The following is a 26,727-nucleotide window of genomic DNA, read 5'->3' as shown; positions in this document are numbered from 1 at the left end:
GATACTGACTACGGAAAAAGGTTGGAGGGGAGCCTTCTGCTTCCGCCCACTTTTCCCACTTGCCTGGCAAGTTTGGCAGGTCCTACAATGGATGTCTGAATCCTTTCTCATCTGGGGCCAATAAAAATGGGTGACAAGCCTGTCATAGGTTTTGTCCTGCCCCAGATGTCCAGCTAACGGAACGTCATGAGCCAACCCCAGTAGGAAGGCTCTGAAGCGCTGGGGTACCACCAGCACACGGGCTGACCCAGGCTCAGCAGCCTTAGGCTCGCTATATAGGAGGTCGTTCTCCCAGTAAATCCAATGTGATCCTGACTGATCACCTGTCGTTTGGGCTGTGGCCTGCTGCCTCATACCCACAAGAGAAGGGCACACTTTCTGTTCAGCACAAAATTCCTCCCTGGAGGGACCACCATCCTGCTGCCAATGGGTCAGCTCGGGCAGGTCTCTCAGTTCAGCCACTTGTTCCCCTGTAGGTTCCAGGGCATCCCCCTCAGGGTCTGCTCCCTCCTGGACCATGGGAACGATGGGGGACGGTTTCCCGCGCCCCCTGCCTCTTCTCTTCATGGTTGGGTCCTGGGCCATACTTTCAGGCTACAGGACCCCATCAACACCCTTACTAGCTGACATGGACCGGGTGGTCGCACACACCCACTCCGGCAGACCCAACATTTCCAGATGCGCTTTTCGCTCCACCTTAGCCCAAGGGGAGTCCTCCAAATCATTGCCCAGGAGACAATCAACAGGCATGGCGGGCCTCACAGCAACCTGAAGATAACTGAGACCCCCCCCACTCAAAAGGAACTTGAGCTACCTCACACTTACTCTGTGAGTTGTCAGCAGCTACAACGGGGTAGAATGCAGGAGGGACCACCTGCTCTCTGGACACCAAGTGACACTTGACAGCTGTCACACTTGCTCCGGTGTCTCTGAGAGCTTCCACCCTATGGCCATTAATGGTCACCCACTGCATATATTTCTTAGTGTTACTAGGCAGAGGGGTTGGAGGGACCATTTCCACGTCTCCTAAAGGCCAGGGACATTTCTGCGGGACCCCACCCACCGGGGGCACCCATCTCGCTCCCTCCCAGGGCTACATTTGCTACCTGACGGGGGGTGCACGCGGCGGTGCATTCGAATCCTTCATGGGACACTGGGGATCATAATAACGCTGTCCCACCTGCTTACAAACGTAGCAGGTCATTGGGCCCCTGGGAACAGGTTTACCTGTCGGGACCTCTGGCTTCTTTACAGGGGGAGGCTGGGAACCCTTCCCTTGGTTCCCTTGGGGATTACTTTGGGGCCCTTTCTGAAACTCCCTCTGTTTACCCCTGTCCCCACCACTCTTCTGCTGAGGACCCTGCCCACCTTTGGCTGAGTCTCCCACTGGACCCTTGTGGACCCTGGTACTGACCCAGCGGTCCACCTCCTCAGCAAGTTTTCTAGGGTTAGATATCTTGCTATCAAGAAGGTGCTGGCGTAGCTCTTGAAAACAGTTATTAGACAAGTGCTCCCATGCAAACAAATCATAAAGAGCATCATAACTATCCACCTTGCTACCCTTTACCCAACCATCCATGGCTCTGCAAAAGAAGGACACATATTCAACCCACGTAGTACCAGGCAACTTCTTACATTCTCTAAAGGCTTGTCGGTACTTTTCTGGAGTTAAGCCATACCTCAACATTAAAGCATCTTTCATATGAGTATAAGACACCCTATCCTCAGCAGGCATGCCCAACAAGGTATCTCTCCCTTCATTGGCAAAGCGACACCACAACCCCGCTCCCCAATCTTTCTCAGGGACCCGGTGGGCCAACAATGCTAACTCATATGCTTTAAACCATTGACCAATATCCTCATTTCTACTGTAATCTTTTATCACATCTTTGGGAAAATAAAACCTACTTTCTGCAGGCACAGATGGAGTGCTGCCACCAGAGGGATTCAACTCTAAACTCTTAGTTTTAAGCTCCATCTCCCTCAACATCTTCTCACGTTCAAACGCTAATTTCTCTCTTTCAAAATCTAATCTTTTGCTCTCCATTTCAGCTTCGCTCTTGCTTCTTGCATTCTCTAACTCCAACTGCCCTCCTAATTTAAGTTTTGCCATCTCTAACTTGTACTCCCTCTCCTTCTCCCTGTCTTCCAACTCTTCAGGAGAAAGGCTCTTAGAGGAAACACTGCTGCCGGGAGATGACACGTGCCCATTCAGGTTCTCTTCCTCTTCCTCTTCCTCTTCCGGTACCACCCCGGATCAGAGGGATCTCTGGCCTCTAACCGGGCCTTCAGCGCTTTAAGGAAGTCGTCTCTCACTCTGAGACCTGTGGTAGGAACTTTAAACTGCTTGCAAAATTGCTCTAGCTCCTTTTTCTTGTACTTATTTATCAATTTTTTATCAAATTCCCCAACAACACTCTCAGCAGGTGCAGCAGCTCCGGCATCCTCCATGGTCAAAACTGGCAGTGTTTAAAAAATAAGCTCCAGGAAAGCGGAGAACAAAAATAGAAGATCCTACCAAAACAGATTGTGGCTGCGCTATGGTCTGCTTTCACTATGTAGCGTACACTAATCACTGCACATGAGTCATAAATGTAAAGTTCAATCCTCACCGCTGCCACCAATGTTAGAACTGGCGGTCTCTAGTTGGCAGAGGTATACACTTCTGACAAATAGGGACCCACCAACTCTAGTCAGGGCAAGGGGATTACACACTCAGATAACCCCTGCTACCCCCTTGGTAGCTTGGCAGAGCAGACAGGCTTATCTCAGAGGCAGTGTGTTAAGCATTTATGACCACATACAGTAATACAGTGAATACACTACAAATGGACACCACACAGGAGTTATTATAAAAATAGTATTTTTTATATAAGGCTTAGCACAAGACCAAATAACGACAAAAATATACCACAATCTTAATAAATACTCTTTGGAAGGAAAAATAATAGTTCAGGTAAAGTTTCTTCTTAGGGAATAGTTCTTTAGCAACAAAAGTAAGTATTCTTCTGAAACACAGTTCTTGGCAACAATGTGACCCCCACAGGAGTCACACGACGTTGAGTTTACGATATTCCCAAGGTTCGGCGTCGACCGCGATGAGCGCTACATCGAGCCTGGAGTTGCAACAGAACCCACAAAACACAGTACCTTTGGAAATGAAGAAAACGATGATCCACGGCGTCGAGATGTCGGCGTCGAGGTCGGCGTCGATCGTGCCTCGGATTCGGGTCGATCCGCAGCGGTGTCGAAAGGTGTCGGGCCGGAGCAGCGCTCACGGCATCGAGAAGGGCATCGAGTCGATGCGATCAGCAGCGGCGTCGAGACGGGGTCGCTTAGAGCTGGAGCCGATACTCACTACTCAGAGGCGTCGATACCGGCGTCAAGACGGGGTCACTTGGAGCTGGAGCCGATACTCGCTACTCCTGGCGTCGATCGGGCCCGGCGGCCGGCGTCGAAGACTCGGAACACTGGAGCCGTTACTCACGATGTCGAGCTGGATTCGACTGCGTCGGCGACGTCGAGACTGCAGATTTTCCCTGTGCACTGGAAATAACACTTTCCAGCAACCAGCAATTCAGTAGAGGGTGAAGTCCTTTGGCCCTGTGACTTCAACAGGAGGCTGGCACTCTTCCAGCCCTTGGAGATTTTCTAGCAAGCTTTTAGAGAGTACACACCAAGTTCCTCTCTCCTTGTTCCTTGGCAAAAATAAAAAAGCAGCTTCAGGTTCCACCCAGCAAACAGCACACTGGCAGAAGGGGGAGGCAAGTCCTTAGATCAGCAGGCTTCTTGTCCTTGGTAGAGGTTTCCTTGTCAGAAGTGATCTGAGTTCTTGGTTCAGGGGTCCTTCTCTTATACCCCTTTTCTGCTTTGTTCCCTTTGTCCAAGCAGGGAAATTCCCCCCATCCTGGGTTTGTTGTGGGTGTTGCCAGGCAGAGGCACCTGGCCTATTCACTGAGCAGGGCAGGGTCCTCAGCCGCCCAGCAGGAGGCGGAGCCAGTATTGTCACTGGCAGGAGCAGGGCTATCAGTCGCCCGGCAGGAGGTGGAGCCAGCATTGTGTCAGGCAGGGCAGGCTATCAGGGACTACTCTTCCCCCACTCTAAGTGTAGATGCCTCATTCACCCCACACTGACTCATTCAGACCTCTGGAGCCACCCAGCCCCTGACACACACACCAAACCAGCAGAGACCGGTGGATAGTTGGACAAGAAAATAGCCACTTTCTAAAAGGGCTATTTTCAAACACAGAATTTAAAAACCATCCATCCTAAAGGGTGTGTTATTAAATTCTGAGTTCAGGGATACTAAACTCAATCTGCTACCATGCTCCCTGAGTCAGATAGATTATAATGGAGTTAATAATCAGTCTGCCCAGTCTGGCCTATTGGAGGCAGGTAGCCCTTCAATAGTGAAAAACGAAAATGGCTGTAATTCACTATTAGGTCATGCCACACACATCAGGGCATGACCTACCTTTTACCCACAACGCACCCAGCCCTAGGGCCTACCATAGAGGTGTCTGAAATGTGACAAAGTGAAGGTTTTAGAGACTGGCAAGTAGGTTTCCTTGCCAAGTCGACATGGCAGTCAGGAACTGCACACAGGCTCTGCGATGGCATTTTACACGCTGCTTCTGTGGGTGGCACAACCAGTGCTGCAAGCCCACCAGCAGCAGTTAACTTACACGCCCTTGGCACACGCAGTGCACTAGACTAGGGTCTGAACAGTAAGTCAACCAAGCCAATCATGGTAACACCAATCAATGTAACAATTTAACATAGGGAGCATTTGCACTGTGGCACTGATCAGCAGTGGTACAGTGCCCAAAGCAATATTCCAGCAAAAACATCGTAAACAGAGGAGGCACACGGAAAAAAATGGAGGAGAAACTCATGCCAATGATGCCAGGTGTAACACATATGCAACGGTTGATAGGAGTCTAGTTGACATCAATGTCAGTAGTGGTGCATAGCTGGAACCATATACGCTTCTGAGAAGGATCTGGATTGCCTGGGTCGAGGAGATAGCTTTTGTCTTCTAGTCCACCTTATGCTGTTTAAAAGTAGCCCAATTATCAAAACGTAATCCCAAGTAGCTATATGTTATTTGCTCCAGTTATTTTTTTCCTGAGAACCACTTATGCTTCTTTTTTATTTCTCTGCTCACTTCCATGATCTTGGTTTCCTTAGTTTTTTTTGTTTTCAAGAAAAAAGAACCTTTATTAATCCTAGAATTTTATTTTGGTATATTAAATCAGCACTGGTTTCTTTGTGGATTCTTCTGAATACAATGTGAATTTCGCATTTTCATGACATTTGCCTCCACTTTCGAAAAGATAATTTATTTATATAAATGTTTTCAATGTCTGTTTAGATATTACACATAGTCTGCGGTTACAGTTAAGCGAATGCAAGAATCTATAGTTGGCAGATATAATGTTTTAAGATATTAGATGGTCTTTTTTTTAATTTATTTTTTTTATTTCTTTATTGGCATTTAAGGAACTTACATCCAGCAATATAGACACATCTGATATCTGTATGCAATTATTACAATTTCCTCAAACAAATCGCAGGCACTTGTTACACAACAGTACAGTAGGCATATATCCGTTCCACTATGCCACCTTGTATTTTACAGCTAGGATAACTATATAAGAACCCACCTACCCAGAACCCTCCCCTACCCAACATCAAGTTGTCAGCAAATTGTCAGCCTCACTTTCCCTCATACTTGGTTTCTTTAGGTTAACCGCCTGCCCTTTTGTTGCTGAATATATAAAAAGTCGATCTATGAGTCACTGCACGCCAATTTTTGTCTGGTAAGTAATATAATGTAGAAGGTTAGATACGGACAAGGAACCCAGTTTTGGAGGGTGGGAATTTACTTTATCCAGATCTGTTGTGAGGTCAGCTAAAAATTAATTAAATAGGTACGGAGCAAGGACAAAACTCTGCTTTACGCCCTGAAGTTTTTCTAGTTTCCTTGACAGCCTGGATCAATCTCCTATTCGTTTGATGGAAGGGGTTTTTGACACTAATTTCAATTGTCCTTGATCACTTTTATTTGTCTTTAGTATTCTAAAAGATTCCACTTGATACAAGAGCAAAAGAGATACTAACGTATAATCTAGGATGGAATTCAAAAAGGTGGTGTAGTAAGTCCATTCTGGAGGAGAGTCTTGCTGATATCTCCCGTTGAGGATTCGTAAACTGAGGGATTCAAAATCTTTTACTATAGAAACTGCTTTTGCATCACAGGATTTTTTTGTTGTAGCTCTCATGGTCTATGTTGGTACTGTCCATATATAGTCCTGCTGTGTTATTAGCTCATCCCGGGAAAATAGTGTTAATAAATTCATATTAATGTCTCCTGTTAATAAAACAATTGGAAGCAAACCATCTTATGGACTTTCGAGGATTATCTGCAGGATCTCATTGATCTTTATTGACCTTGTGCTTGGTTTGAAATAGAGATTTGCAAAAAAAAGCAGATTTTTTGCATTTGTATGCCATTTTGTAAGTTTTATTATAAAAATGTAGGCTACTGCTACAAATATGGCTAGACCTCCCTTTGGACGACCTGCTTTTTTCATTTGTATTGCTGGATAATAAACCCACGTAGTCATTAATAGGGAATGATTGTAATTCCCAAGTCTCTAGTAGACCTATAATATGAATATTTCTCAATAGTTTCATGAGATTTTTCCATCGATTTTAGGTAGAGCACCATTAATATTTGAAGATAAAATTGTTTCAAGATCTTTTTCATTAGGAATTTTAGATCCCTCCAATTTGACGACCTTATGCTATCATGAGCCATTCTTCCCATGCAGAGCCTCAGTTAGCCGAGAAAATGCCCACTTTCTAAAAGTGGCATTTTCATACACGCAATTTTAAAACCAATATAAAGAAAATATGTATTTTTAAATCGTGAGTTCAGAGACCCCAAACTCAAAATCTCAATCTGCTCCCAATTGGAAATTACACTTCAAAGATATTTTAAGGCAATCCCTATGTTACCTTATGGGAGAGATAGGCCTTGCAATAGTGAAAAACGAAATTAGCAGTAGTTCACTATTAGGACATGTGAAACACAACAGCATATGTCCTACCTTTTAAACAAAAAAGGAAACAGAAATGGGCGCACTCCGTATTTAGACAATGTAGGTAATTTAACCAGGTAATAGGTGCCAACGAGTATATCCAAACTGCTCCCTGCCTATGGGGCTACCTTGGGCCTACTGTAAGAGTGACTTAAATGTAGTAAAAGGGAAGCCATGGGCCGGGCAGTGGGTGCACTTGCCAGGTCAATATGGCAGTTTAAAACTGCTCTCACCGACACTGCAGCGGCAGGTCTGAGACATGTTTGCAGGGCTACTCATGTGAATGGATGGCACAATCTGTACTGCAGGCCCGTTAGTAGCATTCGATTTAGAGGCCCTGGGCACACCTGGTGCACTTTCTAGGGACTTACTAGTAAATCAAATATGCCAATCATGGATAAATCAATCACGATACATTTTACACAGGGAGTACTTGCACCTTAGCACTGATCAGCAATGGTAAAGTGACCAGAGTCCTAAACCAGCAAAAACAAAATGCAGCACACAGTCAAAAATAGGAGGTCAGAAGTGAAAAGACTAGAGAAAGCACATCAAAAGATGACATGTCTAACAGTAAGTCACTGCACTGATAGCATAAGAAGGAACTAGCTCACCCTGATTTGCCTTTAGGTTCCCACCCATCCATGTAATACCAATACTTTCAATACTTGTTCTTAGATCCTAGAGACCCTCACAATTACTGGTTTACATCAGGAGGCATTTTCCTGCCCTTCTAGAATTTCATCTGAGACAGCTTCCATGTTCATTATTAGTAATAAATAACATTTTAGGGTGAAAAAAGTGGCACTGAATTGAAAGGAGACTTACCCTGCTTCCAGTGTTTCAGCTAGGGATGCACCATGGAATATCTTTGCCGGTTCTCATTTTGTTCAGCCTCAGTATAGCTTTTCTCTGACTTCTGAGACTTGAAAATGTGTAAGGGTGCTGAGATCAGATCCCCTTCAACAGTGACTGGTGGGAACTGGTCTTTGGCCTACCCCCTTTGGCACCTGCCCTTACAAATGGCTAGCCAAAATCTTGGGCTATCTGCAGTAGGGTCTGGGTGCAGAGGACATCAGAGGCCACATACTATGTATTGAAGCACCACTTCCTCTGAAAACACACTATGTGTCATCCTTTGACGTATGCAACGGGGTCTGGGTCCTGGCCTGACCCACGATCACATCTTGCACCCATCCCTTGTACTTCTCCAAACCTCAACCGTAACTTTAAGGCGTGCGCAGTGAGATGAATTGTGAGATTTAGTCTGTGCCCTACACCCAGCACATGGCCAGCAAGTTTTAGAAACCGATAATGGCCACAAGCTTCATCATGCCGGCATCCATGCCCCTAGAATCCTAGAAACTCTGGGGCAAAGTTACAAGCCCCTTGCAACATGTTTACGACACCGTTGCGTCCCTTCTGTGATGCAGCGGCGTTGTAAACAATGTGCCACTATGCGACAGATTTACAACGTGACCCATCTAGTGAGATGCGTCACATTGTAAAGCCCTGCGGTACATTATACCTCCATCAGGTATAATATATGCAGGGTGGGCATTCCGTCGCAAGGAAGCCCCGTAAATGTGACTGAGTCACTTTTACATCCCCGCTGCGTCAAATCCTTACGCCTGCTTGAAGCAGGCGTAAGGAGTGACACAGCATGTTAGGTATAGGGTGCCCCTTCGCATTGCTAGAATTGCGTCACACTTGCGACACGACTCCAGCAATGCGCTGCCCTTACGGCATAGGATGCGACACGCCTCTGACTATCCTTGCGCCATGGTGCTTCGCATTGTAAATGTGCAGAGATGAGCCAGTCCTTTTAGATCTGCCCCTCTGTGCTTGGACACTCCCTGCCCTTAGTCTCTCTGCACTTAGTGCCCATTCACACACCGAGGTCCTACTATATTAGCAGTTAATAAAAAACGTTTTTATGTCACATTTCCCACGGTTCCAGACACCATTTAGGATATGCAGGCCAATGCAGATCAATAGGACTTGTGATCCACTTAATGTAAAATATTTTTTAATTATTTTTCATTGGAGGAAGGGGCGCTAGGTGGCGCACAAGCGGAATGGCCGTCATTGTGTAAGGCTCCCGCAGTTCGGCGCTTCAATCCGTCAATGATCCTGGTTCCAGAGTAGTGATCTGCCCGTGTACTACAGGATCGTGCAGCTCAGCCAGTAGAGAGCACTCGGTACAAGTAACAAGGATGCCCGAGGTGATTTGAGGCGTCTACCGATGCCGTGAAGCTGAGACCGAACCGCGCTGTGAGTGACCCTGGAGCTGCTGCTGGGCTGAGGCGGGTACGCGACCACCGCGGCTTCCACGAGGTGCGCAGGTCCATGCAGCGTAATGGCGGCGGGCGAGGAGCGCTGAGTGCCCCTTGGTGAGAGACGCCCTGATATAACCACTAGCCGGAGGAAAAAACATTGTCGAGCCGGGTAACTGTTGGCAAACACCGCACTCGGACAGAATTGGCTGGTACTGGCGCCCGGAGCTGCGGCATTTTCACAAATCAGGCAGGTGGCAGAGCGGCGTTACTTGGCCGGCTCCTCATAAGCGGCTCCCTGGAGGTGTGTTATCACCAAGGTGGAAACGTGATAGGCATAATAATACACTCAGGGGATAATACCTTACCAAGTCTCCTAGATAACTTGAATCAGTGAAGCCATACACTGAAGTGCTGCAGCGCTGACTAAATCGCAGGGCAGAAGGCGGAGAAGGGGCTAAAGGTGGACATATTGACAACACCGTGAGGCCAGGGAAAGTGCTTCGCCTACGCCGCTTGCACTAGCACAATAGTGGCACCTACTAAACGCGGCCTAGCAAACAGAGCAGCACATATTGTCGCAAGTTCTACTGTGACCACGTCTCATACAGATGGGGGGCACATGGTGCAGGTCCACTTATTGCACTAAAAAGGGGATCAGGCCAGGATTTCCAGCCGGTCCGGCACACTACTACTGCCTTCACACCAGGTCGCAAAATATCCGCTACTGCAGACGCGAGCGCTACGATGGGGAAAGTGGATGCGCACCAGCCGCGGCTCACTTTCGATGCCAAAAAATCCACTAGGCAGCAGCAGGCAAAGGCTGACGCTGAGGCTGAAGGGTCACAGACGGGGTCACAAGGAGCACCAGGAGATGATGTAATATATAGATCCTCTCAGAGGTGCGGCAGAGCTTTGCGATCATCGCGGACAAGATGGACACGATAGCATCACGAATGGATGCAATAGTGCGGAAAATTGAGGGCCATGAGACGCGCATAAAAGATGCAGGGTGCAACGCACAAATTGAAAAGCTCTTAAAGGTCATAGCGGCCAAAAATGAGGACATAGAGGCGAGAAGTAGAAGGAACAATAATTGTGTATTAGGTATTCCGGAGAGTACCAATACAGGCAAAATGGAGGAGTACATTGAAAAGTTGCTAGTAGCGGTGTTGGGAACTGAATTATTGTCTCCTCACTTAATCGTAGAAAGGCTCACCGCTCCCTTGGACCGCGGTAGCGCTCCCAGGCCTATTATCGGGCGCCTACTGAATTATAGAGATAGGGATGTGGCTCTGCGGGTTGCCAGGGAGAAAAAACAGTTGAATTACGATGGGGTGCCTTTCACAATGTACCCGGATTTCACTATGCAGGTCCAAGAGGAATGTCGCAAATTTCTCGCAGTAAAACTAAAGTTGAGACCAGCCCAAATTGACTATGCTCTACTTTATCCCGCCCGCCTCCGAATCACGCATCAGGGGACTCAAACGTTCTGCACGAAGCCTCAACAGGCCAAGGAATTCCTCAAGCAACTTAAGAAACAAAAGAAGACGTCGTCTACAATGGAAGATTCGCTGCGAGCAACAACATCAGACATTGAGTGACAGACGCTACGGAACGCAACTATCTGATTGTAGTTTTTTCTTATGCACCATGAACGCAGTACTGGCTGCAGTGCACCAGACGTCCACGGAACAACCCACCATGCCTTTGAGAAGCGCGACCCGGAAGATGATGCTGGTATTGAATGGAACACAAAATCGACAGGCAGCCGAACGCCCTCGCAGCCTATTCAGGGACTTGTTCAACGATGCAAGATACCTGGACTGGCGAGAGGTACCCGTGGGCCACCCAGCTGCGTTTCCCCAAACGGGTGTACCCCACTGTTTTTTCTTTTATTGTATCTGTTTCTCCTTGATTTTCCCTTAAAGCTGCTCTGGGATGGAGCAGGGTCAATGTATGTTGCAGTTAAGTTTTGGGGTCTAGGGAGGGGGGAGGGTTGAGGAAAACTGGCATAATTGGGATGCTTCAGTGGGAGGGGGAGTTGGGGAGATGGGTAGATGAATGTTGCAGCAGGAATAACGTGGTATACTTTTCAGAATAATGACTCTCCCATTGCATGCATATGGTGATATACAATCTCACAATACATCTGTTACGGCTCAATAGGTTGTTGTGATGGTGCTGGACGATAAATGCATATTGAGGGTGCTATCTTGGAAGATCAGGGGCCTTGGCGATCCGAGGAAACGCAGGCAAATTTTGGCCTACCTTGACAGACAGCAGATACAAGTGGCTTTGCTACAAGAGACGCACCTTAACCCAATGGCCACAGTGACGTTTGCCAGTAAATGGGCAAGCTGTAGGATATTCTCCTCTTACTCCACATATGCGAGAGGTACAGCCATATTAATCAAAAAGCAGACCCCATTTGAGCTGGCGGGCATAATAGAGGACCCCCAGGGAAGATATGTCATTGTGTGGAGGCGGCTTGGAAGGGACTCGATCACAATAGCAAATTGCTACGGACCTAAGGTGGACACCCCTGAGTTTTTTACTACTGTATGGGGAAAAATACTGAATGTAGGATCCACCCATATAATCTGGGGAGGTGATTTTAATATAGCCCTTAATCCAGCTCAGGATAGGTCTAATGCTGCTAAGCACCATTACAACAATTCACAAGAGGTATTGCAGGGAATACTGGAGGAGGGTGGCCTGATTGACAGTTGGCGCTACACACACCCACGGGCGTAGAAGGGAACACACTTCACGTCACATACCGGAACATGGGCGCGTATTGATTATTGTCTGCTTTCAAGGGGGCTGGGATCCACCATTTGTAATGTTACACATCCAGCCAGGACGTTTTCGGATCACTTCCCCATTAAAGTGTCACTAATCCCACCGGGATATGACAAACCTAGACCTCCCTGGAGGTTGCAACCCACCGCACTGTTAGACGCAGTTTTCCAAGATGAATTACGTGATGAAATAAAGGATTTTTTCTCCAGAAATAAGGTGTCAGTGGACAGCGTTGAGGTTATATGGGAAGTGTTTAAAGTTACCATAAGGGGGTATTGCATCTCAAAGAGCTTTGGAGTGCTTTGGGACATACAGAGGACAATCAGGAGACTGGAACAGGAGTTGAAGGAAGTGGAGGGACGGATGGGACGGGGGGAAGCAGGCCAGGCGCAGCAAGCTTTCTGTGAAAAGCTATCAGAGTATACAGACACTGCACTGAGGGAGGTGAAATTTAAGGGGCGTTACTGGGTAGCCCACAGGTACGGCGAGGGGGAATGGCAGGGCAGAGTGTTAGCGGAAGTGACCAGATGTCCACATTTCACAACACATATATTAGAGATTGAAGGGCCTGGAGAGGCGATACAGCGCGATTCACTCAATATACTTGAGGCGTTCACCACCCACTACAAATAGCTATATAAGTCGCAGAGACGGGGGCTGGTGGATCTGGATGGTTTCATGGGAGATGTGGCACTTGGATGGCTTAGCGACATTCAGAGGGGATTCCTGAACCTCCCTTTTGAGTTAGATGAAATCAGGGAAGCAATAATGCAATTGAAAAATGGGAAGGCACCGGGATCAGACGGGCTCCCTACCGAATTTTATAAACAATATATTGATATCATGGCTCCGGTGCTTAGAGAGGTGTATGAGGAATCCCTTGTAGTTGGGATACTCCCCACCTCGATGAGGGAAGCGATGGTCATGTCTCTTCTGAAGCCAGGAAAACCCCCTGGGTCATGCGACTCCTACCGGCCCCTGTCGTTGATGAATTGCGAGACCAAGATATTGGCTAAAGTGCTAGCCAATCGCCTGACTCTTCTGATGGACAAACTCATACTCCCTGACCAATCAGGTTTTGTTCCGGGTAGAGCTACTACCCATAATCAACGCACTCTGTTCTTGTTGATTCAGACGGTGGCTCCCAAGTTCCCACTTGCTGTGGTATTCCTGGACGCCACCAAGGCGTTTGACTCTGTGGAGTGGGACTATCTTTTCGGAGTGTTGCAACGTATGGGCTTCCCGCTCCTCTATATATCTTAGATCAGATTATTGTACCATCTACCCACCGCCAGGATATTGATAAATGGTCATTCCTCTCCTCCGTTCTCCATCTCGAGGGGCACCCGGCAGGGATGCCCGCTGTCCCCACTCCTATTCACCATAGCGATTGAGCCACTGGCCTCCAGGCTCCGTCAATGCCACCAAGATAAGGCTTTCCACTGCTGTCTGCGTCAGATCCTGATTTCACTGTATGCGGATGACGTGACTTTATACATTAGGGACCCCCAGCTGAACATGAATCCCCTATTACGGGAATTCATTGTGTTTGGTAGATTATCTGGCATTAATATTAATTGGGGCAAATCTCAGGTTTTCCCTCTCACGCATGCGGTCCCTCAGTTTCTGCTTGACTTTCCATTGGAGTGGTGTGACACGGATATCCGATATCTTGGTATACAGGTGGCTAGAGATGCATAGGATACGATACGGCTCAATTACGGCACAGCTATTAAGCGTCTGTCTAGTAATGTCACGCGTTGGATATCTCTACCTCTCTCATCTGCAGGTCGAGCATCCCTCATAAAAATGATCATACTGCCGCAGTTCCTCTACTTATTTCTAAATATACCTTATCACCCTGGAGCTTATTTTTTTTAAACTCTACGTACGGAATTACTTAGATTGCTCTGGGGAGGTAAAAAGCCACGAATCAAATGGTCTACACTCACGAGGCCACACGAGCAAGGTGGCTTTGACATCCCAGATTTTGAGGTCTATTATCTGAGCCCGCAGGCGCACTATGCCTATTATTGGATATACCCCCCAAGATATATGCCGCAGGTGGCAGTGGAGGATTGGCTCGCAGACCCTATACCATTGAATGATATGATACACGGCCCTACTCATACCCAGGCGACAGCACGCACCACGGTCACTGGCACGGTTGATGCATCGCACCGGATAAACAAGTTCATCGCCTCGCCCTTCCTATACTCCTCTAGACTCCACCTATCTTATCATACCAGTATATCGCTACTGCAAGAAAAAGGGCTTCTTAATCTATGTAAGCGCACTCACATTATCACATGGGGAGATCTCTTCCATGAAGTATTATTCCGCTCCATGGATCATGTCTTCCAGGGGATGCAGCCCACACTTCTGGATGTGTTCCTGTACGTACGCCTGAGACAGGGGATACGGTCGGTGGTCCCGAACTTTCCACAGGAACCTCCAAATCTCACCCCCTTACATCAATTGCTGGGATCTACGGATGGTAAACATCTGGTGTCGGGTTTATACCGTTGCATACACATCACTAGCTGGCCCGTACACAGTGGGGGGAAGAGTTAAGACAAGAGATAACTGATGATCAATGGCGATATTGCTGTATCCAAACCGGACAGATCTCTGCCAGTTGTAAACTGCGGGTTTTCCATTATAAATTTCTGCAGCGTCTTTATTACACGCCTGTCAAAAAATACAGATTTAATCTAGCGGATAATGATAGGTGTGAGAGGTGCAGGAGGCCTGTGGCAGGTTTTTTGCATCTGGCGTGGGAATGTCCTGGGGTGCAAGAGTTTTGGGAGCGGGTCTTCGGGGCACTCGAGATAATGACAGACAGCACACTGGTGAGGGATCCCTTGGTGGCGCTTTTGGGATATGCAGCGCAGGTACCCAAATCATACCGGAAATTTCTTGCCCTATCATTCCTATTGGCCAAACGCAGGGTAGCTTGCAGATGGGGCAGGGGTCGTGCTCTAAAATTTAAGGTTTGGCTAACAGACTTGAAATACTGTCAGGAGCAAATGACTACATATGCTGAGACACTCCTGAGAACCTCCAAACCAAAGGATATATGGGGCCCTCTGCAACGGTATCCTCTTTCACAAAACTCGGGTGAGACAGACTCTATTCCCCGTGATCCTGGGTGATTGCTTTGTGATAATTTATATTGGTCTTATTGCCGCCATCACGCATGTACAGGGTTAGTGTTATTTGTGCCTGGAGAGGGATGGACTGGGACCTTTTGGGGGGTTTGCCTGTGATAACACTGCATAACAATAGTCATCTGCCTCTGGAACTCCAAGTATGTTATGGTGGCATCGTCTATATTTCTCTGTTATGGAATGAAAGTATGCTGTACAAAACTGCATCTATTCGATGTATTGCCATTACGACGATGTATGCGAGAGACAAATATGAGACAATTGAAGCTTACTACATGTTTTATACGCTGTACTGTTATTATGTATGACAAAATCATAAATAAAATTTTAAAAAATACAATAATAATTTCCATTGGAGGATCTGTCCTTCTTTGAAGCCCCTCATCCTCCCAGTGGTCTGGAGAGTCTCCCCTGGTCCTCTTATATTCCTAAATGTTATATTCTGCAGACAAAATGTGATTTATGATTCTCTATTATCTGTCTAAGTGCCCAAATGGTTAACCCTCCTTAACCCCCCAAAGTTTTCAAATGAACTGAATGGTTTTACTTCAAACACAATAAAGGCTAGTCTTTCCAAAGTTCTACCTTAATGCTAAGTTTCATGCAATTGAAGTAACCAAATTTTGCTATAGGGGAGAACAGATATTCTTATGCCACCGGTGCATCACTTTTTGTGACCCACCGGCAGTGCATTTTCTGCCCCATATTTATAAGGACAGGAAACGCCACCCTGCGTGACTTTTCCTGTTCTTGTAAATATGGCCCCTTTACATGCAGCACTTTGCGTGAAAGGGGTGTTCTATGGGTGTTGCTGTAGGTGTTCCTACACAACACCCATGGAACCAGACACATTTCCAGATTTACGAGGAATCGTAAATCTGGAAATGCGTGTGAATGCTACGCCTCCTCAGGGGAGGCGTAGGGAGGCGCAACGAGCAGAAATATATTTATTTCTCCTCGTTTTTTTTCCTCTTTCCATGCGTGCTGCATTCTGCAGCACGCATAGAAAGAGGAAATCACCTCCTGCTGCCAGCAAAGGCTACAAATCGCAAACTGCTGCCATGCGCCGGCACCCTTGCACCATGGTGCAAGGATGCCTGTGTTGTAGGGAGATTGTTTTTGTTCAGGAAGTGTTCCCTTCCTGCACATAAACAATAATTGAAACATGCATAGAAGTTGAATAACAACATTTCAAATAATTTTTGTGCACGAAGGGAACCCTTCCTGAACAAAAACAAGCTCCACACGACGCAGGCATCCTTGCACCATGGTGCAAGGGTGCCTGCGCCGGCGCATGGCAGCAGTTTGTGCGCCAGCGCAGGGAGAAGCACCAAGATGCGACATATTGTTGAGATATGTCGCATCCCTGTGCTTTGAAAGTGACTGAGTGCGGCACAGCCAAATGGCTTGCAGCACGCCCTGAGTCACGTTCTTGTAAATCTATATATTTTTAGATCACCGCTTTGTTAGGTCTTGATCATTCTAAAAGAAAGTTGATAAAAAGAACCTGAGCTGGAGTTCTGTGTTGAGCAGTTTTGTTGAACAGAGTCAAAGTTATGAGAAAATTGTAAACTCCTTTTACTAGGGAAATCTAAACTCCACTTTAGCTACGGTGTCTATCTCAAACTTGGTGAAGTGCGCATTTCTCAGTGAATACACCTGTAAAGTGCAACATCAAAGCTGAATGGAAAGGAGGTGCTTTGAGGCGTGTGCAGATATTTTTGCACACAGTGCTTTGCGCTGATGCTCACACTGAACGTACACACTCTGCTAATCGATACCCGAGGGTTCACATAGTTAAATAGTGAAGCCACGATTAGGACTGCGGTCTTTGTTCCAGAGTAAGCAACTTACCTCCATCTCACTCCACCAAGGCCAGTTGCTCTTAGAATTGTTTTCCTTTGTACAATTATTTTTCTTTATAAAACAATCTGCCACATTTTGAATTGGGCTACGCTCTATGAAGCTTGGAAACAAAGCAAACTTGCAATTCAGTCCCCTGCTCAGTACTTAATTTGAGCCTGTGGTTTCAGGTGCTGGCATTGGCACTTAATTGGTTTCTGGTGCTCAGCACTGGCACTTAATTGTCATCACCGTACTTAGGACACTCTGCCACATGGTGGTGCTGCTTATCTAATTTAGAGACGAGCAGAACAACGTTTTTTTATTAATACAATATACATTACAAAATACTGATACCTGCCTCCCCAGCCCTTCCTTTAGCTTTGGGGACCTGGAATAATCTGAACTGTCGCACTTGCAGGCGAGAGAGATGGCTAACAGTTGTTTTGGTACCATCACTGGCAGCGATGATGGGGAAATGGTTGCTGCAAAATTGTATGATGATGCCTGTGCAGGTCCAACGTAATGGAGAAGAAGGACGAAAAATACGCGGCATTTACTGCGGAACGCGCAGTGCTTAGAGTCTGAGAAAAATCACGTACTGCGCTACACTCGAAGATAAAGAAATATATGACTTTGAGAGTTACAACAGGAAAACACGGTTGTTACTCAGACATCGAGTAGCAACAAAGCCAATCATTCCTCAAAAGGAGAAATAAAATGATGACGAGAATGATCCCAACAGGATATTCTGTTTTGTAAACACCTAGGGGCAGATTTATGAAGCCCTTGCACCTCATTTACACCGCCGTTGCGTCACTTTTGTGACGCAGCAGCGGCGCAAATCCTGCGCCATGGTGCGGGGTATTTATAACGTGACGCATCTGGGAGATGCGTCACGTTGTAAAGCCCTGCGCCACATGTAGGCGTTGCAGGGCAGGTGGGGGCGTTCCGGCGCAGGAACGCCTCCTAAAAGTGGCTGAGTGAAATCTACAAGATTTCACTCAGTCACTTTTGAGCCCATGCTGCGTCAAAACCTTGCGCCTGCTTGAGGCAGGCGTAAGGATTGACGCAGCATTGTGCAGATAGGGCACCCTCGAGCCTTGCTGGAGCTGCGTCGCGCTTGCGACGCAACTCCAGCAATGCGCCACTTTTCGGCACAGATGCGTGACGCATCTGTGCCGTTTTTGCCCCATGGTGCGCCGCATTATAAATGCGGCGCATCCATGATGGCGGAGCTGGGGCGCAAAATAACTGGCGCATCCCTGCTGATATGCAGGGATGCGTCAGTTATTATAAATATGCCCCCTAGAGTGCAAATAAAGCAGTGGTGTTATTTCCACAAGTTGGTGAACTTTTCCGAACAACGGGAGCATGCTGAACGCTAACCTGATTAACATCAAGGAACATTCCCCCTGACGAAGGGTAATCATTATACCCGAAATGCATTGGGGCATATCCTTCAGCTGCATACAGTAATCTGGAATCTTTGGAATTTTGCACTCGGGATAGACTCATGAATACAATGAGTATTACCCAATGGTGAATAATCGAGAATAAACGTTCAGTTTGAAATTGCTTGGAACTTTTTGACTTATTTTCATATTCGGATATGCGACGTACTCGCAAGCTATCGGTGGAGCTTAGGAGGGACACTACCCACCCAGGGCGGTGCAACTGCAGCATTTATTTTTACGTCTTGGTTTAGAGGACGACTCCTCCCAGCACGCCCAGAACATTCAACAGTTTCTTAGAACCATAGGTATGAATTAAAAGGTGTGCGTGGTACATTACCCACTGATATTTCCACAAGTACCCCTGTAACATCTTAGAGGATTTGCTCCACAGATATTTGAAAATAATTTATTCTGTGAAGTGTGGACCTGCACAGGCATCATCATAACAATTTGTCTGTTATAAACACCCACAAGCCGGTGTCTTCACAAAAAGTGACACACGCAGTTGTCACAGATTGTACCCCTTACCCTTCCACCCGTTATAAATGATAAAATAATAGGCCCTGAAGAAGATGGAGAACAATTATTCATCCCATTGAAACGTACGTCGACCAGAGAGAGTGTGACACCCCAGCTATCAGCACAGCAACTGAGGGTTGATTTCATCACCCAGATATTTCCATCTGTGCATGCAGTGCTGTTCTGGGGTGCAGAGTGAGAGTGTATAGTGTGCAAGGGATATGTTAGTGGAGATGAGAGAGATGTGAGTCTATGTGGGGGTGTTGTTTCAATTGATTGTATTGTATTTAGTCAGCTGTTACCATATAGGTGTTGAGATTAATTGCACTGTATGTACAGTATTACTATTCAATCAAAGATGACAGCTATATTCATGTAAAATACTGTGAAAATCAATGAAATGATGCTATTTAAAATGTGAAATATAAAAAAGAAAAAAAAGAAAAATGTATAATAAAATATGGAAAAGTATCTAATTACTTTGCGTAGAGAAGAATATTTTCTATGCCCCCAAATTGAGCTCAGCAGAGCCGATATGAAAGAAATTCAGTTCTAGAGGGAATGTATCTTTGTATTATTGGTTGTTTCTTTCCCCCTTTTGCCTGACCTTTAGGGGGTCGCCATGTCAATCCAAGCAAGCTGCAATGGCCTCCTGGCCTGGGCCCTGCCACTTATTATTTTACAAATCAATCAGTGCCCTTCCCTCAGTAAGGGTGAGAGATATTCAACTGAAAGCGATAGAATTCACAACAGCCGATAGTTTGTGGCATGTGTTGCATACAAGATCTTTGAAGTTTGTGCTGCACATATAGGGGTCATTTACTTAGGCTTTGGGTGGGTGCTCCATTGGTGCAAAGCACTGTATCGATTTACCATCTGAAAGCCCCCCCCCCTCCCCGGCAGAGCACAAAGGGCCACAGGACAGTGCAAATACCAACACAACCTTTAGTACATCAAAGCCCTTATCTTTTGTCATAGCTGTCATAATGTTTGTCATTTAAATGATAAAAGCAAAAAATGTTTAGCTACGATCTTTCTGTCTCAATGACTTCAAAATAGAAAATGTGTTGCTCAACACTAGGGCCCTTATTTACTACGTGCTTGATTTTCCCTTGTTCACACAAGGTGATGCAAGAGCAAGGCAACTTCTTCCGTGAGATTTACTATGACATGCAGAGTCACCTTTGCACGGCCTTGTAAATCTGAAGTAAATCAAGGCAGCACAAGTCACTGCCCTGCGTTACTCTGCCATGGGAAGGCGTTCCAAGGGTGAAGTGTGGGTGTTCCCGTGCATCCATCCATGCTTTTTAGCTCATTCTCGGATTTATTAACACTAGTAAACCTCGGAGTGAATCAAAGTGCTATGCCTTCCCAAGGGAGATGTAATGACAAAACATATGTTTATTTCTCCTTGTCATGTCCTCTTTCTAAGTGTGCTGCATTCTGAAGCACACACAGAAGGAGAAGAAAGTCTCATAGGATTGTTTTTGTGCCGGAAGGTATTTTTCCCTGCACAAAAGCAACCCTACCTGCAATGCAGGCACCCTTGCATCTGTAGTTGCCTAAATGTTTTGTGTCCCTATCTTTCAAAGCCCCTCCCCATCACACTAATAGACTGCACCCCAGCTAACAGTACATGTCCTGTCACTCACGCACAAAACCAAAACGCTTCCCACATATGTTCTCTGCAAATACAACTCTTCTTATTGAGCACTCTCCCATGTTGTAACATGGAAGCCGTCCGCCCTTCAGCGGGTGCCTACAATGTAATACAATCCACACAACTCAGGGCTAGGGTGAGGGCAGTCTTTTCTCCCAACACCTCCTAGGTGTGAAATATTGAGCGGAATTGATTCTGGCGTGTAGGCACGCGCAGAGCCTTCGGTGATGCCATTGATTATCTCAGTGGTGATCTGACTTCTATTTGATGTCACTCTCACTTGGCAGCCACTAACACGCCAGTGCAGAGCGCGCGCAGGAATGCAGCATATCTTGGCAGACGTGGCGCAAACCTGCTCTCTCCAGTTGAGGCAGCACAGCAAGTTGTCTTGCTTCCTTGCGCTACGCCAAATATTAGTGAATTTGTCCCCAGGTGCATCTTCCGCCTCCCGATCATAGGTTAGTCAATGATCTCTAGCGCCATGGAGGAAAGCATGAAAGAAACCTTCAACTCAGAAGAATGCCTTTCTCTCTTTGATCTGCACAGTTCTCGGTTATCAATACATACTCCAATGCATCCCGCCCTTCACTTGCCCAGTGGGCCAAAGAGTAGTGCTGGGGACTTCCTTGAGCTACTGCGCCAAATACTTCAGTTCAATAACCCTCATATGCCAAAGCATCAAGTCACCCACCTCCAAGGCTCTGATTCTAAGTTGTGAAGAATAAGTGAGGTCTGTAACACACCTGGTAAATACCATTAGCCCAAGGTGAGGTGTTTACCTTGTGTGGTAGAAATGTCCAATTTCAGGAATGAGACACAAAAAGTGTAATCGATATTTAGCACACTGAATTCCACAAGTTTGGCCATTTTTCCAGGCCTTTTCAGGGAACAACATTGTGGACTTCTGTTTGCACAGGAATTTGAATTTAACCTCCAGCTGATAACCAGGGCTCAATTGGTTCAAATATTGAATGCAACCTAGCTTCTAAAAGAGCTCAAGGATTCGATCTCCTTGGCCCAGTTAACCCACTCACCTTCTGCATCTCATTCAACTTCAAAACCCTACACCGCACCTACAAATGCAACTAATCGTGCCCCAAATACATGAGCAGCAAATTAAGCACCATGCCCCTGGGTGTTCCGCGAGCTTATCCACTCTAATCCTGGGCTACAATCCTCAATTCAGTTGCTTCTCAAGAAAAGCAGGCCTTCGACAGGCCAGGAACCACAAATATGAAGCACACGTTTTGCACAGGGTTTTACGATGCCGCTCATTCATTCATCCATTCATTGACATGTCATATAAGATAGTTGTCACTCGTCCTTACCAGCGGCACGGCCAGGTTCATGAGGGATATGACTTTGTCCAGGGAGCCGACGGGGATGCACCAACGCAAGCATCCTGCACAAGCCCTGCACCAGCACATGGGGTGCTCCAAAGTTGGCACTGGGCATCTCTTTTTGATATCACAGTTTCCATCACTGGCCAAGCAGTCCATCGAGAAACTTCAGTCAAGAAATCCCGCATCTATCTCTCCCACTGAACATAAGCAAAAGCGGCCATCAAAACCCACAAGAGCTTAAGGCACACGGATGTTTGCCAAGCCACACCCTGCCACTCCCTTCTAAAACATATTTTTGCATAACGACCTGCAGCTGAGTATGGCACTGACGTGAATCACAAGAAGAGTGTGGAAGAGCACCTTCGTCGTCCACGTTGGTTACAAGTATGTGCTCATTCGGAATGAATCCGGGTAACCGTTTTCGCCTAAGAGCATGTGTGCCCCTATTGCAGAACGAATATCCATCGTGGAAACTACTGGAAGTGCTGATGGAGCAGGTGTGTTGCTGGTCTTGGAGTGTAGTCCCAGTTCTTCCCCAGTGCTAACTTTAGGGCAGTTTGAACGGGGCCCCCGCACCTGGCGAGTTAGCTCCAGGGATGGCGCATTTTCAAATATAGTACGGGGTTAAGTACATATGCTGCAGAGTTCCTTGTGTATCCAGCATTTTTTGCATGTATTGAAAACAATGTCAAGATAACTCAGGTGGGTAAAGCACCCAATAAACAGATCTGAGTTTGTCCTGTCACGGGATTGACATCATAAAGTAGCACAGAGGGTTAATGTGCCTTCTGCAAAGCACGAGTAACATGCTGATCACAGAATTGTATTTTATGTAAACAACTGTGCGAGTTATTGCTTTGGTCGCACCGATCCTTTTTCTTACAACCCTTCTAATATGGCAGAGTGAGCTATTAGCTAGCATCCAAGAGCTGCATGCAAACTACAAATCAGAGGTTTAGGACCATATATGTTCTTCCCCAGTCTTTCGTTATCCTGTGGGTGCAAGCAGTAAAGCTACTTGGGGTGATGCTTCTCCCTCACAGGAACTATGCTTAAGTTCAGAAGGTGACTGAGCAATAAAGATGCCTTTAAATTGTATTTTTAACTTGTCACATTTGCTGTGCATTTAAAGACAGCAGTCAATTGTCAGGCTGTGTCTTCTGACAAATGGCTTCTGACTGTTCTAACATGTAGATTGGTGTTTATTTTTCTTTCTTGGTATGCGAAGTTGGAGGATTTTGTAAAGGGAACTCTCTGACAATCTTTCTGGGGTACAGGGAGTGTGTAAGGAAAATCCGCAGGCTATCAATTTGTTTCTGACACAAAAATAACTTAAATACCTGTAAATAAACTGTACAAATATTTGGAAATATATCAGCAGTTAGCAACCAATAAATGAAGCACGTTTTTTAATAATTCTGAATTGTGATGGAAACAAAGATTTTAAAAGGATCATATCTAATCAAGACACTCTATTTGGCAACATGCAAATGATAAATATTTGTTCAAACCCTATTTTCACCCATTATTATTTAGATCCCATATAGTTTTATCTGTGAAACTGCATGTCAGTACACATTTTGTGGGTAGTTCAATAGAAAATGTGCTGTCTGTCAATAACAGTGTGCTCCCACACCATGCTTAAGTAACATATTTCCAATAGTGTTCTCCAAATTGTACTACTGGCTACATACCACACCTTTACCACTCTCCTGATGAATGGTGTGGCTTATGTGCTGTACTTGTTTTTTTTTAAACCCTTGAGGTCAGATTTACCACTTTCTCATATAATACAGTGCAGTGCAACAGCCGCAAATGCTGTGCTGCAGGAGAAGGAGAGAGCAGGAGAGCGCCAAATTTTCTAAAATACGGCACTCCCCTCCCCTCTCCCTAGCGGCGGTGCTGAAATCAGATGGCATGCACCAAGGAGACACCTTTGAGCAATAGTGCAAGTGTGTCTCCGTTAGTCTAGCATAGGTTTTGCACTGGAAGGGTAGCCTTCTAGTACAAAATACCATGCCTAGACTAACATCAACCCTTTTCCCTCTATGTGTGTGTGTGCTGTAAAGTGCAGCACACATACACTGTCGGAAAAGGAAGGAGAAATGAAATCATTTCTCCTTCCTTATACCTACTTCAAAAGGGCACAGTTTTCTGAGGCTAAACCCTGTCCACTTTCTTTAGTAAATAGGGTTTTGCATCAGAAACCTTAGGTGTTTGCATGGAAATGCCCATGCACCACACATGGTATGCCCCCTTGGCGCTAAGTAATGCAAAGGCTTTCATGTTATTTCCAGTGCTAAACAGGTTTAGCGCTGGAAAGAAAATCAAAAACAGATTTTGTGCCGATTTGCTTCACTTTTGTGATGCAAACATGGCCTAAAATCTTAGTAAATCTCCCCTTGGATTTTGCACAGTTCCTATGACTTCAGCGATGAAACATTAATAATGGCAGCACCCTCACTTTTAAAAATTGTTCCAGCACCACTTCATTATCCTATGGTTCTTTAAAAGGGTTTGTTTGGGTAGAAATACATTCTTATTAGTAACGCGAACAATAACCACTGTGCTACGTTTTAAATCCTGAGCTTGAGTTTCTCCAGACCAACCACCCTTCAAATATAGTGTGCGTTGGCTGTGTAGTGACACCCTACATTAGTACGAGTAGTGCTATAAAGGAAATTAAGTCCATGTAAGAGAGGCTTTTGAGAGATGAGGGATACCATTGGAGAGTGGTAGGGAGGGGGATCTGTGGAGAAGGAGTTCATTAGGGGGCATCCACAAAGCTAAAGCTGGCTTTGCTCCTGCCGACACCACGTGCTATCGCGCAAGTTTGTTAATTTCCATAAAACTTGCTTGAAGTTCCCTTCCAGGTCCCTATTTGAGATCCTCGTAACTTGGCATGAAGATTCTAGTCAGAATTGACAATTCCAGATAGAATCACCCTGTTATTTACCAGGAATTATAATTTAAGCTGCCCAGAATGTTAGTAACCTGCTGACCGGGAACACTAAAGCCCTTTATTACTAGTTTTCCTCGATTCCTTGGAGTTCAACACCCATTTACCACCTGAGGTGGAGGTTTAGATACTGGGCCTATGGCAGAGAGGGGATCTGGGTGGTATGGATGTTGTGGGCTCTCTGGAGAAGCAATGTCTTCACCTTCCATGGTCTTGGAGGGCCCTGGTAGGGACAGGTCTGTGCCTCTACCCTGCAGCAGTTTCCCCTCTTCCTCATGACCCATGGTTTTACAGTGCAGCTGCACCCCTGGTAAAACCAGGTCCGGTGTTGCCGGACCTGAACATTCCATGTTGTCATTTGAGATGTCAGCTATTACAAAGAATAGCAGTTTTTTTTAGCATTGGTTGCACATCCCTGTTGTCATGAAAGGATTGTATTGCTTCTGATTTAATTATGTCAGAAGATATCCTCGGGACACCGCTTCACGAACACATGACCCAACACCTACGAGACCTCCACTGGCTCCTCGTCAAGAAGAGGGTCACATTCAAACTCCTCTCCCACGCCTACAAATCCCTCAACAACATCGGACCCAAATACCTCAACGAGAGAGTATCCTTCCACGTACCCAAGAGGAACCTCCGCTCTGCCGACCTTGCCCAGGCAGAGATCCACTGCATCCGCAAAAACAGAACAGGCGAGAGAGCCTTCTCCTACATCGCAGCCAAGACCTGGAACGAGCTCCTGGTGAACATCAGATGTTCCCCGACCCTGCACACGTTCAGGAAGGACCTGAAGACCTGATTTTTCGTATGATCCGGAGCTGTCCCCCCCCCTCTTGCCCCCCAGCGCCTTGAAACCCTCACGGGTGAGTAGCACGCTTTACAAAGCCCTGATTGATTGATTGATTGATTGATTGATAGTTGTCCATGTATAAAGAGGTGTGTTACAACAATATTAAACACCCTGCTAGCTAACCCTAGATGTGGTAATAGAATTAACTCTAGTGTTTCTGCCAACAATCCACATAGGAAATAATATGGGTACACACAAAGAACCCTTTAGATGTCACATAAATAGTCAGAGTACACTGATTTGCATAGATTCTTCTTTTTGGTGTACTTTTATGTTTTGTTCCGTAAGTTCACAATATGTTCCCATTCAAGTGTGTGATGCTAGTCAGTAGCCAAATAATCTTTCTCTAGTGTGTGGCAATAGCCAGAAACCAGCAAACAACATGTGTTTTGTCCTATCAAGGTGGAGGAGATTTTGGTTGGTTCCATCTTTAGTGACTTTGAAGAGGGGCCCTCAAATCTTTAAAGTTTGCCTTGGTGTTGGTTTACTAGGGTGAACACGAGCTTAATTGTTCTATCTGTTGCATCTGGGCTCCCCCCTGCGTGAAGCTTGCCCTTACATTGGTGTAACGGGCGGGGAACAGCTTGTCAGTTCCATCTTTGCAGTTTTGCACCCCTGCTACCATTTTGCAGCTGGGTTCTTCAGTTCACAACCCTTTCCCTGGGATCTATGTTACCAGGTGAGGGTAGCTTGATGGCTCCATCTTTCAGACATCTCAAGTTAGGGCTCAACA

General features: G+C 46.1%; 1 protein-coding gene across 1 annotated transcript in view; it reads right to left on the bottom strand.

Annotated features, from left to right (window-relative positions):
• Nucleotides 1-22,372, bottom strand: part of LOC146858422 (multidrug and toxin extrusion protein 2-like) — a 541,481-nt gene extending 519,109 nt beyond the window's left edge. Inside the window, exon 1 of the mRNA XM_085649339.1 lies at nucleotides 22,165-22,372. Within this exon, the coding sequence (XP_085505465.1) occupies nucleotides 22,165-22,335 (171 nt within the window). The 5' untranslated portion in view covers nucleotides 22,336-22,372. The remainder of the gene's footprint in view (nucleotides 1-22,164) is intronic.
• Between the last annotated feature and the right edge of the window lie 4,355 nt (nucleotides 22,373-26,727).

Source organism: Triturus cristatus, chromosome 3_2 (assembly GCF_964204655.1).
Source record: "Triturus cristatus chromosome 3_2, aTriCri1.1, whole genome shotgun sequence".
NCBI classification, from domain to species: Eukaryota; Metazoa; Chordata; class Amphibia; order Caudata; family Salamandridae; genus Triturus; species Triturus cristatus.
The sequence above is the reverse complement of the archived record's forward strand: the minus strand, read 5'-3'. Positions and strand labels throughout refer to the sequence as shown.